The following is a 16,617-nucleotide window of genomic DNA, read 5'->3' on the forward strand; positions in this document are numbered from 1 at the left end:
GATGTGCAGGTTTTACCTCCACCAGCATCTTCAGCCGCATTATCCTCTGGAACGGCAGGATGAGAAACGAGGCGAGGGGCAGCCGCTGGCAAACCTGATCCTCCTCCAGCCTGGCCAAGATACCGGGAAACCTGGGATTCTCCTGTCTGGAAAGGTGATCCAAAGAATAACTCGGTCATCAAATGTCTTTACAGCATAAAAAAAAAATAACCAACTCCAGAACACACATCCACTTTCCAGGTCTACTCACTGGATAGTGTTCAGGACCAGGAACCCCAGCTGATTTCCCGCCCCTTCTCCCTCTCCCTCTTCCTAACCTGGGGCACTAATGCCAACTGCTTCTGCCCTGTCTGAGACCAGCTAACTCAGCACAGGCAGGAGATCGAACCTGGGATTTCCTGGTCTCTATATTCAGCATCACACCAGGTGGTGCATTTAGCCACTGGGCCATCCAGATCTCCCATTTCTTTGTACAAGTAGATGTTGTAAAAGTGATGATTGAGGTGCTCTCTCACTGCTGCCAGTGGGGAATCTCGCTCTAACTCGGCAAAAAGTGTTCACACGTACATTAGCCGCTGGTAGGTCTGTTCCTGGTAGGCCTGGTTGGTGACATAAGGCAGGTAGACTCTCCTGAAGGCAGGGCAGTGAGCCAGCACAATGTCACACACATCAAAGTTCAAGATATCCTTCTCCAGCCTCTCCTCCAGCTGGTGCAGGAACCTGAGAATGACAGATTAGAAAAGAAGCAATGAGGAACGTAACAGCCAACATTTAGCAAACTGGTCACAACTATATAATTATAAAGAAAGCGGGAACCAACCAGTATATGGACCATAAATGTCTGGGAACCTACCATTAGGCCCAACAAGCATGGATGAATCCCATCTCTTATTACATCCTCTAATCCCACATATCCACCTTCTCAACATATCCCTTCTTCTCACTAGATTCTTATATCTCTCAACCCCATCTATCTACCTTCAAGTCACATCCCCCAATCCCACATTCCCACCTTCTTGGCATTACCCTCATCCTTTCTTTCTCCAGAAACAGATATTATTGTCTCTTGCCTCTACTTAAACTGCTTACATCAATGTTCTTCCCTGGTAACTTAATCCACAACTCAATTATCCTTTAGGTGAGATAGTTCCTCCTCACTTCCCTTCTTTGTGTTGGTTTAACCAATATTAGCAATGGTCTGCAGTCTGTAGTGTGGACAAACAGAAATTCGATAACTCCTCCAGATGCGTCTGAGCCAGGTAGGTAGGCTCTGCAAGCCTTGGTTCTCCCGGTGTACAGCCACCTCAGTGATGGTTCCAACCCAAAGCCACACATCTGTTGAACCACAAACAGATGTGCTATGCCCTCCACTGAGATGGCAGAAAGCAGTGTCCTCGTGTTTGGCACATCACCCAGTGGCACTGTGCCACCCATCTGCCTCAGTTGTGTCAGCCGTGGCTCAGTGGGTAGCACCCTCGCCTCTGAGTCAGAAGGTTGTGGGTTCAAGTCCCGCTCCAGAGACTTGAGCACAAAAATCTAGGCTGACACTCCAGTGCTGTGCTGAGGGAGTGCTGCACTGTCGGAGGTGCCGTCTTTTGGATGAGATGTTAAACTGAGGCCCCGTCTGCTTTCTCAGTTGGATGTAAAAGATCCCATGGCACTATTTCGAAGAAGAGCAGGGGAGTTCTCCCTGGTGTCCTGGCCAATATTTATCAATATCACTAAAACAGATTATCTGGTCATGATCACATTGCTGTTTGTGGGAGCTTGCTGTGCGCAAATTGGTTGCCGCGTTTCCTACATTACAACAGTGACTACACTTCAAAAGTACTTCATTGGCTGTAAAGTGCTTTGGGACGTCCGGTGGTCATGAAAGGCGCTACAGAAATGCAAGTCTTTTTTTCCGTATTGGGAAACTTGGTGTATCTGCTCCCCCCACCACCCACTCCAGCACTGATAGTACACAGGGGCACAGTTTACACTACTAACTGTTTGCTCACCACAGAGGATCTCATCGGGTAGAAACAATAAATACACCAACTGGGGCCCGTCACATAAAGTAAACAAAACACTTACTTAAAGTACTGTAGAGCTCTCATTGCAATGTGCAGTCAGTATAATTTGTCGAAAGTATATTTCTACGGGCAATGTGGCACAGCAGCCTCGCACTGTAAACAGAGAGCAGCAGCAGGCAGGTTGAATGTGGATCATTGCCAGCTGGGTTATTTTAATCAGGCCCATCTCTTATTGGTCCGAAGTCAGGCTGCACCAATACTGTACAGTTGTGTTTAACTAACTGCAGGAAACTACGGCCAAAGCAGGGTGACTGCCCAAACAACCATCTACCCATAAGCAGGGAACAGGTGGTAAATTCAGGACAATTCCAGCAGCAATTTATAAAGTTACAGAAAAGGTGCTGTCGTTCCTGGAAAATCATTTGCTTTCAAAGCCTTTAGTTAGGCCACAATTAAAGCACCTGATCCTTGAACCCAACATCGCCTGACCCCGAAACAATCTGTGAAGGTAAGGGGTGTGTGGAGAACTTCACACAGAAAAGCAAACCAAGGCAATGTTTCCACCTTGAATTATCCCCCTTCCTTTTCTCAAGGTGCTGTATTGTACCTGGGTATGGGTTTCACAGGCAATGCCATGTACCTGGGTATGGGTTTCACAGGCAGTGCCATGTGCCTCGGTATGGGTTTCACAGGCACTGCCATGTACCTGGGTATGGGTTTCACAGGCAGTGCCATGTACCTGGGTATGGGTTTCACAGGCAGTGCCATGTACCTGGGTATGGGTTTCACAGGCAGTGCCATGTACCTGGGTATGGGTTTCACAGGTACTGCCATGTACCTGGGTATGGGTTTCACAGGCACTGCCATGTGCCTGGGTATGGGTTTCACAGGCACTGCCATGTACCTGGGTATGGGTTTCACAGGCAGTGCCATGTACCCTGCTATGCGGTCCTTGGTACAGCTTCCCCTGTGGTAACTCGCTTAATTATACATTCTGAAATCTAGCTATTGAGCATCAGCAGCCTATTTGCCCATGGAGAGCAGCACAGCCAATCCCAATCCTGTCCCTGCCCAATGTCCACAGACATACACACACATATTTTCCACCAGGAGCCACTAGTTAGTATTTAGCCGTGGGGAGTGCTGGCTGATTTTTTTTCTGTCCCTTACCCAGGTACTCTGAGGTCAGTTGTAGCGCCCCTACCTGGTCTGTATGGCTCAGTTCCACACAGAGTAAAGACTATATCAACTGAACCATTCGGGGAACGGACTGTTCCTAATCTTAACAGCCCAATCCCAAGTGTTAGCTGTGGCTCAGTTGGTAGCACCCTTGGCTCTGAGTCCGAAGGTTGTGGGTTCAAGTCCCACTCCAGAGACTTGAGCGTGAAAATCTGGGCTGACACTCCAGTGCAGTACTGAGGGAGTACTGCACTGTTGGAGGTGCCGTCTTTCGGATGAGACACTTAACTGTCTGCTCTCTCAAGTGGATGTAAAATTTCCCGTGGCACTATTTTGAAGAAGAGCAGGGGAATTCTCCCCGGTGTCCTGGCCAATATTTATCCCTCAATCAACATCACTAAAACAGGTTATCTGGTCATTATCACATTGCTGTTTGTGGGAGCTTGCTGTGCACAACTTGGCTGCCACGTTTCCTACATTACAACAGTGACTACACTTCAAAAAGTACTTCGTTGACTGTAAAGCACTTTGGGACGTCCGGTGCTGGTGAAAGGCGCTATATGAATGCAAGTCTTTCTTTCTTTGTCTATGGACTGTCTATTGTCAGATTACTCTAGTTCTTTCCTCTGATTGCTGCAAGACTTACTTTTCACTGACTTCCTTGACGTCAGGCAGTTTTGAGAACAGCCACTGCTTTTCCTGAGTGTTGAGACATTCCTGGAGCTCCCTGGAGTTCTGGAAATGTTCCACTGTGATGGTGAGACTCCGAAGGTAGGATCCTTCCGAAGTGACCAGTTCAAACTTGGCCTAATGGATACAGAGATTGCAGCTAAGGTGGAGCTTCAACGGAGCGGGAATTCAATCCAGGAGCACAACTTCTCAGGAAAAAGGCAGAAAAGTGCCACAGAAAACATGCAAAGGAGTTGGACAGTAAACATTGCACAGTTCATCCTTTACCAGGAATCGGTTGGGGGGCTGTGTCAGCAAGGTGAAGGTCAGCAGAGTAACACAGACTGAGCCTGAAAGGAGGGCTGGCCTGGGGACTTGGCAGCAGTACTAATGGGGCCCATACATAGAAATGATAACCATTAAGATGCTCACAATGCTTCTAATGCTTCTAAATATATTTAGCGTCAGCTGTGGCTCAGTTGGTAGCACCCTCGCCTCTGGGTCAGAAGGTTGTGGGTTCAAGTCCCACTCCAGGGACTTGAGCACATAAAGCAGGCTGACACTCCCAGTGCAGCACTGAGGGAGTGCTGAACTGTCGGAGGTGCTGTCTTTCAGATGAGACATTAAACCGAGGCCCCGTCTGATCTCTCAGGTGGATGTAAAAGATCCCATGGCACTATTTCGAAGAAGAGCAGGGGAGTTCTCCCCGGTGTCCTGGCCAATATTTATCCCTCAATCAACATCACTAAAACAGGTTATCTGGTCATTGTCACATTGCTGTTTGCTATGTGCAAAATTGGCTGCCGCGTTTCCCACATTACAACAATGACTACACTTCAAAAAAGTACTTCATTGGCTGTAAAGTGCTTTGGGACGTCCGGTGGTCATGAAAGACGCTATATAAATGCAAGTCTCTCTTTTTGAAATGCTCCTGCTTCGACCTCTGATGAGGGAATCTAGTGGGCGAGTCCAATCTCTCAAACACTAGTAGAGACTATTCTTGGACCACTGAAGATATGCCCTTCCTGTGCTGCACTGTTGGAGATTAGACTCTCCATCAGTCTCCCAGTGATTGGATGTACCAATAGCTCACAGGTTGGTGACCACAACAGCAGTACAAATAATTCTCAACCTCAGCTATGCAATCTGGAAAGTCCCAGGGAGAGGCCATGCATTTTGTGGAAAGAATGAAGCCTAGTGTCTCTGGACTGGGCCTCCACAGCTTCTGGCAACTTGTTCAGGTGCCTTGGGCTAAGCTATTTCACAAGCAGGGAGTGACACAGTTACAGGAATAGAGGGGCAATAAATTGAAATATGAAATGAAACAGAAAAGGTAATAAAAAAAATGGACTCAAGCTTTCCTGAATGGTTGGCTTTTATCTGTGCCATGTGATCACTGCCAACCTCGTCACTACTGGGGCGATCCGCACTGTCGCTGCGCGAGGTTGCAACAGCCCAGCAACGTTTAGCATGCAGGGCACACTCACTTCCTGCAGCTTCCGTTGCTCGCTGCCTATTCTGTCCAGTAACCCACTGCTCCGCACGTCGGGGATGTCCTGCCAAAGAGCAAACGCATTCCCTCGGACTGACCGCTGTGACCAGAATGAGTTCTGCGGTAACGTGCTGTACTTGCTGGCTAGGATGACGTCGTCGTCCTCGATGACCGTGTCCGCCCGTTTCTGCCTTTGGATTTCGCGGTCACTCGCCACGTTGCTGTACTCCTGATACAGGATCGCTGTGAAAACGGAACCAGTAGAGGAGTTAATACTAGGGGTGGGCATTGGAGGTTGCACCAGGAAGCAAGGCTAATCAGGCAAACTTCTACCGGAGAACAACTGGCTAGTGTGCATCTCCCAAGGGCCTGGTCCTGCCCAGTATCATCTCCTCTAGAACGTCCTTTGAATTGGACCATACCGCGACTTGTTCGCACCGCGTCATTTGCAATTGTCCACTTTGCGGTTAATCTCTGAATGATTGTGCAAATATCCCCTGATGGAGCAGTGAGCCGTGCTGTCCACAGTCGTGCTGAGGTGTACAGACCAGAAGGGTCAAGAAAAGCAGTGGTCTTAGTACTGACCCCTGGGGAACACCACTGTATACCTTCCTCCAGTCCGATAAACAACCGTTCACCACTACTCTCTGTTTCCTGTCACTTAGACAATTCCGTATCCATGCTGCCACTGTCCCTTGTATTCCACGGGCTTCAACTTTGCTGGCGAGCCTATTATGTAGCACTTTGTCGAACGCCTTTTGGAAACCCATGTACACCACATCAACCGCATTACCCTCATCAACCCTCTCTGTTACCCCATCAAAAAATTTGATCGAGGTGGCAGGGCAGGTTGAGAAAACAATTAAAAAGGCTTACGGGATTCTGGGCTTCATGAATAGAGGTATAGAGTACAAAAGTGTGGAAATAATGATGAACCTGTATAAAACATTGGTTCGGCCCCAACTGGAGTACTGTATCCAATTCTGGGCACCACACTTTAGGAAGGATGTGAAGGCCTTAGAGAATGTGCAGAAAAGATTTATGAGAATGATTCCAGGAATGAGAGACTTCAGTTATGTTGATAGACTGGAGAAGCTGGGGTTGTTCTCCTTGGAGCAGAGAAGATTGAGAGGAGGTTTGATAGAGGTGTTCAAAATCATGAAGGGTCTGGACAGAATAGATAGAGGGAAACTGTTCCTATTGGCAGAAGGGTCGAGAACCAGAGGTGATTGGCAAAAGAACCAAAGGCGATATGAGAAAAAAAAAAATGCAGCACGTGGTTAAGATCTGGAATGCACTGCCTGAAAGGGTGGTGGAGGCAGACTCAATCTTATCTTTCAAAAGGGAGTTGGATAAGTATCTGAAGGAAAAAAAATTGCAGGGCTACGGGGGAAGGGCGGGGGAGTGGGACTAACTGAGAGTTGGCACGGGCTCGATGGGCCAAATGGCCTTCTTCCGTGCTGTAACCATTCCATGATTCTATGATGGGTCCCCTGTTTGATCGCGGGCCAGTGCTGAGTTAGCTGATCTCAGTCGGGTTGACAGTAGAGCACAAGAACTGGCCTCATTGCCCCTGAGTTCGGTAGGGCTGAATGCTGCTGCTGGGAAGTGTGTATGTGGACACTGGGTGAGGACACAATTGGGCTTGGTTCTTCTCCATTCCATGGTGAATAGTCTACCAACACTCATTGTCTTAGCTTACACATGAAGAATGGTGAGTTAATCGATGGCGGGGGCACCAGCGGAACCATATAACAGCAAGAGTCAGCGTCTTTTGAAGAGGAAGGAAACAATAGGGTGAGACACTGAACATCTGTTGGTGCCCATGGAACCGTAACACAGCATGAGTCAGAGCTTTCAGGTGAGGCAGGAGGAGCAGTGAATTTATTGTTACTCACAGTTCAGTAGAAACCTGGAGTGTCGCTTTTCTCTCAGTTGTTTTGCACTTATTTCCTCTTCTGATCCCACTCTCCTGAACAACAGAAGTAGAAATGGATCCAGGTCACATTTAGCTTTATCCCTTCTCTAATACACACAGTGTTACTTTGTTTTATTTACTGTTTGGGATTTTACAGAGCTTCCAGTGAATCTGTATAATTGACATTTCCATTGCTGATATTCATGTCGGAGTGCATGCGACTTACTGCATGTGTGACCGTGCATGAGTGCAAGTGTGTGTGACTGCAAGAGTGTGTATGTGGTGAATGTATGTGTGTGTGTGAATGTGAATGTGTGAGAATATGTATGACAGAGTACTGTTTATATGTAAGGAAGTCATTCTGTGTGAGCGTGTATGTGTGTGTTTAGCACAGAGTGATACCTCCATGTCCCAGTCCCAAGTGTAAGTGTATAACCCAGTCCCAGGAGTTGGTGTATGTGCCAGTCCCAGATGCTGGTGTATAAACCACTCCCGGGCGTTGGGTAAAGTGTTACCTTTGAAGGGTGCTTGATTTCCACGAGTTGGGTGGAGGACTGTCAAAGATGAGACCACCCCCCTGTGGCTTTTGAGACACATTGCTGTTGATTGCGATCAGAGATTTACTCTTTTGCTTTGCGTTCCGTCTACCTGAGAACAAAATGTAAGAAGCGAAACAATGAGATACCCAGAATATCAAGAAGCCCTGCCATGCCCAGGGAGAGGGCTGGCATTACACACACACACAAAGCCCAGGGGTTACCAAGCAGAGACAGATCATGTAGGTGCCAAACTATGCCTGTGCAAATATCAGACGCTGCCATGCCCTTCAACACTAGGTTTAAGGGATGGTTGAATGGTATTCCAGGGACAGTGTGGCCAGCCTATGTGTGAGGATGTGGCTGGGCCAGCACTTGAGTGCAGTTGTGAGGGAGTGCTGCATTGCCAGAGGTACTGTTCTTTCTATCCTTGACAGCCCCATCTGTCTGTTCTGATCTTTCAGGTGGATGTTAAAGATCCCATGGCACTATTCAGAGCCGTCTTGGCCAACATTCCTGTTCAATATCACCAAAAGAAAGATTAGTTGCGCATTCATCTCATTTACAGTTTGTGGAACCTTGCTGTGTGCAAAATGGCTGACATTTTCCCACATAACTGCATTTCAAAAAGTTAATCATTGAATTTGGGATGTTTTAAGAGTAGTGATAGGGTGCCATAGAAATGCAAGTTATTTCTTTCTATCCCATCTTCTAGTCCAGAAAGGAGCAGACCTTCTTCCCGGTCCACAATTAAACCTTACCTTCGGGGGAGAAGGTGGTTGTCAACTTCTCTCTAGAGCTAGACCTTCCCGACAGGGACTTGCTGAGTTTCAGAGCTTGTGCTACTTTCTTCTGAGAGAGATGCAGTCTGTTTATCAGTTCTGATGCTGAGAACCTCCGCTTCTCCTGCTCCATGCAGCTGGCGATGCTTGGCATCTGTCTCAAGCTGCCTGTGGCAGGTAAGTCACTTTTTATCTCTGGATCAGGCTCCAGCCCAGGCAGTGAATCCAGTGGGAGCTCAACAGAGGCAGAGTCGAAAGGTATCATTTCATCCTCCAATGAGAAGCTGTTCTTTAGGAAATCATTGTCTTTCAAGTCATCGTCGAACAGGGTCCCTGTAAACATGGACTCACAGTCCAGGCTCCCACTGCTGAAGGACTCATCACTTGGACTATCTGTAGAGTACACTCTCATTTTTCTCCCTGGAAAAATAACAAGACTTTGTCAACAAAAACACAATATGCAACTTTCAACCTGATGCCAAATGTACTTGAGGAATTTTAAACCAGTCACCAGGGGTGTTATAACTTCCCCATCTGGGGAGGTTCTATTACTTCACCTCATACTCTTGGACATGGTAGAAGGAAAAGCTTGTCTCTCACATTTAGCCTCCAACCTCTCTCTTTCTCATCACATCCTTTCATGTCTGTCACCATTTTACCTGCCCTGCTCTGGGCAGTGACCTTTTCTCCCTTGTTCCTTCAGCTTTAAGCCTGCCACCTACACACTCTTCCTCTTCTCTACATCCTCACTGTGTTTAAATCAAGAGACATCTCACAGTCTCCTACTCATTCACCCTTTCCCCAGACCACAAAATCTGTGGACACCCTCACCTCTTAGTCTCCCTTTCCCCCTGCAAAATACAAGCTTTTGTAACCCAAGCTTGGTCTTACCTAATCACTACTTCTGGATTTACCTTGTCTTGCCTTCTACGGTTTCAACCTAGCCGGTGAAGATTTCTCAATTTTTAAAAAGCTGTCTGTTCAGCCATCTACAACTCAACTCCAGGGTCACTAAACAACTCTTTATTTTAGGAAAATAAACGACAATAATGTGTGCGACTTGTAGAGGGCCCAGCTCAGATCAGCTCATGATGGGGAAAACTCCACTGCAGCCTGTTTACAAAAAGTCAGTAACATCATTACATTTAGCCAATTTACATGTGGTCAATGTTCTGCCAACCATGTTACCACATAAGTATTTTCTATTTTTCTCTCCTCCCCTCTGATCCTCACCATCGCAGTGATGCACCGTCCAAGGGAAGCACCAGCTGACTGCTGCATTGACCACTGAATGCACTATCCAAGTGGTGCACCATCTGAGGGATGCACTGTCCAAGTGGTGCACCATCTGAGGGATGCACTGTCCAAGCGGTGCACCATCTGAGGGATGCACTGTCCAAGTGGTGCACCATCTGAGGGATGCACTGTCCAAGGGATGCACCACCTGAGGGATGCAGTGTCCAAGGGGTGCACCATCTGAGGGATGCACTGTCCAAGGGGTGCACCATCTGAGGGATGCACTGTCCAAGGGATGCACCATCTGAGGGTTGCACTGTCCAAGGGGTGCACCATCTGAGGGTTGCACTGTCCAAGGGGTGCACCATCTGAGGGATGCACTGTCCAAGGGGTGCACCATCTGAGGGATGCACTGTCCAAGGGGTGCACCATCTGAGGGTTGCACTGTCCAAGGGGTGCACCATCTGAGGGATGCACTGTCCAAGGGGTGCACCATCTGAGGGATGCACTGTCCAAGGGGTGCACCATCTGAGGGATGCACTGTCCAAGGGGTGCACCATCTGAGGGATGCACTGTCCAAGGGGTGCACCATCTGAGGGATGCACTGTCCAAGGGGTGCACCATCTGAGGGCTGCACTGTCCAAGAGGTGCACCATCTGAGGGATGCACTGTTCAAGGGGTGCACCATCTGAGGGATGCACTGTTCAAGGGGTGCACCATCTGAGGGATGCACTGTCCATGGGGTGCACCATCTGAGGGATGCACTGTCCAAGAGGTGCACGATCTGAGGGATGCACTGTCCAAGGGGTGCAGCATCTGAGGAATTCACTCTCCAGTCTGCATGGATCATTTTGTTGTGATTACAATCGATAGGAAAATGTAGACGAGCCCGTACCAATCCAGCCTGAGGTTAGGTGTCCCAGTGTCTCACTAACCTTTTGATGGGGGCCACAATCCCAATCATTGTGCTGCTCAAGGATCACAGGAATAACAGGACAGAGGTCAGTGTCTGTAGCTCACTGACACAGTGTGTTCCTGACTTAAGTGTGCAGTCACCAAGTGAAGGCCGGGCAGTCACCAAGTGAAGGCCGGGCACTTTTACACAGGAGGAGAGAAAACCTGCCAGCCCAATAGTTCTATTGAATAGTTCTACTTTATTCAGGTGCTTTCACTTGCTATATGGAAGCTGGGATAACTCTGTCTCCTAATAACATTACCTTGCTTTTCTAGAGGCATGGGGGAGCTGGCCTGTATTAAAGTTTCTTAACATAAGTTCACATCACTCATTGACAAACTTCTTCACTCAGAGGGTGGTGAATCTTTGGCATTCTCTACCCCAGAGGGCTGTGGAGGCTCAGTCGTTGAGTATATTCGATCGCTAAGGGAATCAAGGGATATGGGGATAGTGCAGGAAAGTGGAGACGAGGTAGGAGATCAGCCATGATCTTACTGAATGGCGGAGCAGGCTCGATGAGCCGAATGACCTGCTACTGCCCTTATTTCTTATGTTCTTATTGTCAGGTTCACCCTTGATGGAAACCCGTCTCTGGCTCACAGATAGCCATCTGACCTCTGAGTGAGGGGAGCTGGATGGTTTAACAAGTACGAGAGGTCAATCCCATCATGCATAGCAAGGTCTCAGAGTAATGTGAAGAAAGCATAGGTGGGCAATGTCCTGTTACTATGGCAACAGTCAGGTTGCCAAATAATCTGTTATCTTATAAAATGTTCAAAATGTAAATAAATACAGGCGGGTTCCTCCAAAAATTGTTCTGTTCCTACAGCAACAGTCAGCAGGTCATGTCTGGCGTCTGGTGGAACAGCATAAAGGGCCAAAAATAGTAGCTGCTGAATATCACCAAAAATAGAGATACACACACGCACCTCATAACTCACACCCACGCCTCCTCGTATACACACACTCGCACTCTTGCACATAAAGTCACAACCTCAGGCCTTATTCACACAGCAACAATCACACCCTCAAGCTTTGCACACTAATGCACCCTCACACTATTTCTCACACATACACTCACCCCCTTGTGCACTCAGTCAAAACCTCATTTCCACTCACATATACACACTCACACATTCTCAGTCACTATCACTTTTTCACACTTCCACATATAAACTTGCACACACGTATGTGCACACACATACCTTCACTCATGCACAAATAATTTTGTGCACGCAGTCATGCACACACAGAGTTACTCACATACAAACTTTGCACTACACACTGGCATACACATACACTAGTGCTCAACACACTGATGCAAGTTGTGCAAACATATGCTGGTTTGCACATACACTGAAGCACACGTGCACTGGTGCACACATACACTCACACAAACATACACTGGTGCACACATACACTGGTGCACACATACACTCACACAAACATACACTGGTGCACACATACGCTCACACAAACATACACTGGTGCACACATACACTGGTGCACACGTGCACTGGTGCACACATACACTCACACAAACATACACTGGTGCACACATACACTGGTGCACACATACACTCACACAAACATACACTGGTGCACACATACACTCACACAAACATACACTCGTGCACATACACACACCCACACATTACAACAGTGACTACACTCAAAAAGTACTTCATTGGCTGTAAAGCACTTTGAGATGTCCGGTGGTCGTGAAAGGCGCTATAGAAATGTAAGTCTGTGGCAGAGCCATCAAGAGACATTGAATAAACTGTAATAATTCCTTTAGACACCCAGTGGTGCAGTTGTGAACTGCGCCTTTAAGCTGTGTGCAGCTTCTGGTATTTTCACGTGATGACGTCATGGCGCCGATCACGTGACCCCCCAGTTGCACGGAAAACGTGATGACGTCATGACGTCAGTTGGCAGTTGGAAAAGAGCTTGCTGAGAAAGGCTGTGAGGAGACACAGACTTGCTGACCTCTGTTCCTGTAAGTTAAAAGTTAAAGTATTGAGTTCATTAAAGTTTGATTAATTCTTTTCACTGCGTTGGACTTCGTTTTTTGGATAGGAACTCTCATTCCTACAAGTCTTTCTTTTCTTTTATACACTCACAGAATCATGTACTTATGGACATGTACATGTGTGCAGATACAAACTTGCACTGCACACTGGTGCACACATTCACTGGTGCACACATTCGCACAGACAGAACACTGGTGGAGTCATACACTTGTGTACATACACACTGGTAAACGCACAATCATGCATAATGCACTTGCACACATATACACTCAGGCACACATACACCTGTGGAAACATATATATTGCATACATACACTTGCATGCGCGTACATGTATCCCTGCTTGCATACGCTGGTGCATTCATACATGGGTGCATTCATACATGTGTGCGCACAGTCACTTTCAGAGACATAGTGGTACACGCAAACACCTGGGCACACATATACTCACATACATATAATCATGTCTGCATACGGTCACCCATGTACACACATGCATTCGTTCACACATGCACACACTCAAGTACACATGCGTACACACTCAATCTCTCTCTCCTGATCACGTTATACAAGATAATTCACTAGAGCAGGAGCAGGTGCACATGGCTTTATTCCAGTCGATGGTTTTAAATCTACTTGCCAGTATAAACATTGTACCATTGTAGCAGCACGGGGCGGAGACTGTTGTGATCCTCGTTACGCAGATACCAACAACAGTAGGGAGGTTATGCTTCAGTTATACAGGGCATTGGTGAGACCACATCTGGAGTACTGTGTACAGTATTGGTCTCCTTATTTAAGGAAGGATGTAAATGCTTTGGAAGCAGTTCAGAGAAGGTTTACTAGACTAATACCTGGAATTGGCGGGTTTTCTTATGAGGAAAGGTTGGACAGGCTAGGCTTATATCCGCTGGAGTTTAGAAGAGTAAGAGGTGACTTGATTGAAACATAAGATCCTGAGGGGTCTGGACAGGGTGGATGTGGAGAGGATGTTTCCTCTTGTGGGAGAATCTAGAACTAGGGGTCACTGTTTAAAAATAAGGGGTCGCCCATTTAAGACAGAGATGAGGAGAAATTTTTTCTCTCAGAGTGTCGTGAGTCTTTGGAACTCTTCCTCAGAGGGCGGTGGAAGCAGAGTCTTTGAATATTTTTATGGCAGAGGTAAATAGATTCTTGATAAGCAAGTTGGGTGAAAGGTTATCGGGGGTAGGCAGCAATGTGGAGTAATCAGATCAGTCATGATCTTATTGAATGGCGGAGCAGGCTCGAAGGGCCCGAGTGGCCTACTCCTGCTCCTAATTCGTATGTTCGTATGTAATTAGAGTCTATGATATGTTTGTGGGAGGAGATTAAATAGTTCAGATAGAGTCCATGGCCTATGAGAGGAGTGGGTTTGATTAGCCTGTTCTCACTCTGTACTTAGTTCTTCACAGATGGCAGGTGTCTGCTGGTACCTTGCCCAAGTGGACATTTTTCATATGTGAGCCTTGACAATGAGTGTTGGGGGTATCACAGATAAATCCAATCCCGTCCTCACCCGATACCCACACACGTAACACACTTTCCATCAGAGTGATCAGGAGCAGCTCCCTGGCTCCTAATGAAGAGGTCCTGAAGCCAACTGTAGTGGCCCAACCATCTCCCCGAGATCAATTAACAGTAAGTCACTGGATAAACTCACACAGCCATCGGGAGAAGCCCTGTAGTTCTTAAAAGTCCTAACAGTTTAATGAACTTAAATAAAGGCAATTATAAAGGTATGAAGACAGAGTTGGCTAAAGTGGACTGGGAAAATAGATTAAAGGGTAAGACGGTAGATAAGCAGTGGCAGACATTTAAAGAGATATTCCAGTGAGAAAGAAAGACCCTAAGAGAAGAATGAACCATCCGTGGTTAACTAAGGAAGTTAAGGATGGTATCAAATTGAAAACAAAGGCATACTATGATGCGAAGATTAGTGGTTGGCCAGAGGATTGGGAAATTTTTAGAAACCCGCAAAGGACGACTAAAAAAATAATATAGAGTGAGAAGATAGATTATGAGAGTAAACTAGCAAGAAATATAAAAACAGACAGTAAGAGCTTCTACAGGTATATAAAAAGGAAGAGAGTAACTAAAGTAAACGTTGGTCCCTTAGAGGATGAGACTGGGGAATTAATAATGGGAAACAGGGAAATGGCAGAGACTTTGAACAGATATTTTGTATCAGTCTTCACGGTAGAAGACACTAAAAGCATCCCAATAATAATTGATAATCAAGGGGCTATAGGAAGGGGGTAACTTAAAACAATCACTATCACTAGAGAAGAAGTACTATGTAAAATAATGGGACTAAAGGTGGACAAGTCCCCTGGACCTGATGGCCTGCATCCTAGGGTCTTAAAAGAAGTGACTGCAGAGATAGTGGATGCATTGGTTGTAATCTACCAAAATTCCCTGGATTCTGGAGAGGTCCCAGCGGATTGGAAAACTGCAAATGTAACACCTCTATTCAAGAAAGGAGGGAGACAGAAAGCAGGAAACTATAGGCCAGTTAGCCTAACATTTGTCATTGGGAAAATGCTGGAGTCCATTATTAAGGAAGTAGTAGCAGGACATTTAGAAAATCATAATACAATCAAGCAGAGTCAGCATGGTTTTATGAAAGGGAAATCATGTTTGACAAATTTGCTAGAGTTCTTTGAGGATGCAATGAGCAGGGTGGATAAAGGGGAACCAGTAGATGTTGTGTATTTGGATTTCCAGAAGGCATCGATAAGATGCCACATAAAAGGTTACTGCACAAGATAAGAGCTCACGGGGTTGGGGGTAATATATTAGCATGGATAGAGGATTGGCTAACTAACAGAAACAGAAGGTCGGGATAAATGGGTCATTTTTGGGTTGGCAAACTGTAACTAGTGGGGTGCCACAGGGATCAGTGCTGGGGCCTCAGCTGTTTACAATCTATATTAATGACTTGGATGAAGGGACCGAATGTAATGTAGCCAAATTTGCTGACGATACAAAGATAGGTGGGAAAGCAAAGGGATATAGATAGGTTAAGTGACTGGGCAAAAATTTGGCAGTTGGAGTATAATGTGGGAAAATGTGAGGTTATCCACTTTGGTAGGAAAAATAAAATAGCAAATTATTATTTAAATGGAGAGAGATTACAAAATGCTGCGGTACAGAGGGATCAGGGGGTCCTTGTACATGAAATACAAAAAGTTAGCATGCAGGTACAGCAAGTAATTAGGAAGGCAAATGGAATGTTGGCCTTTATTGCAAAGGGGGATGGAGTATAAAAGTAAGGAAGTCTTGCTACAACTGTACAGGGCATTGGTGAGACCACACCTGAAGTACTGCGAACAGTTTTGGTCTCCTTAATTAAGGAAGGATATACTTGCATTGGAGGCAGTTCAGAGAAGGTTCACATGGTTGATTCCTGGGATGAAGGGGTTGTCTTATGAGGAAAGGTTGAGCAGGTTGGGCCTATACTCATTGGAGTTTAGAAGAATGAGAGGTGATTTTATTGAAATGTATAAGATTCTGAGGGGGCTTGACAGGGTAGATGCAAGAAGGATGTTTCCCCTGGTGGGGGAATCTAGAACTAGGGGGCATAGTTTCAGAATAAGGGGTCGCCCATTTAGAACGGAAATGAGGAGGAATTTCTTCTCTCAGTGGGTCGTGAATCTTTGGAATTCTCTTCCCCAGAGAGCTGTGGAGGCTGGGTCATTGAATATATTTAAGGTGGAGATAGACAGATTTTTGAATGAAAAGGGAGTCAAGGGTTATGGGGAGCGGGCAGGGAAGTGGAGTTG

At 46.5% G+C, this 16,617-nt stretch overlaps 1 protein-coding gene across 1 annotated transcript in view; it reads right to left on the reverse strand.

The window, feature by feature from the left end:
- The window catches only part of arhgef19 (Rho guanine nucleotide exchange factor (GEF) 19), an 82,778-nt gene that overhangs the window by 19,696 nt on the left and 46,465 nt on the right, over positions 1–16,617 (reverse strand). Inside the window, exons 3-9 of the mRNA XM_085967021.1 lie at positions 8,571–9,011; positions 7,789–7,921; positions 7,254–7,327; positions 5,351–5,598; positions 3,841–4,001; positions 568–720; positions 17–146 (exon numbers count right to left, since the gene is read on the reverse strand). Coding sequence (XP_085823147.1) covers positions 17–146; positions 568–720; positions 3,841–4,001; positions 5,351–5,598; positions 7,254–7,327; positions 7,789–7,921; positions 8,571–9,011 — 1,340 coding nt within the window. The remainder of the gene's footprint in view (positions 1–16; positions 147–567; positions 721–3,840; positions 4,002–5,350; positions 5,599–7,253; positions 7,328–7,788; positions 7,922–8,570; positions 9,012–16,617) is intronic.

The sequence above is a fragment of the Somniosus microcephalus genome, chromosome 25, assembly GCF_052327205.1.
Source record: "Somniosus microcephalus isolate GS21.2 chromosome 25, FLI_Smic_1.0, whole genome shotgun sequence".
Taxonomy (NCBI): domain Eukaryota; kingdom Metazoa; phylum Chordata; class Chondrichthyes; order Squaliformes; family Somniosidae; genus Somniosus; species Somniosus microcephalus.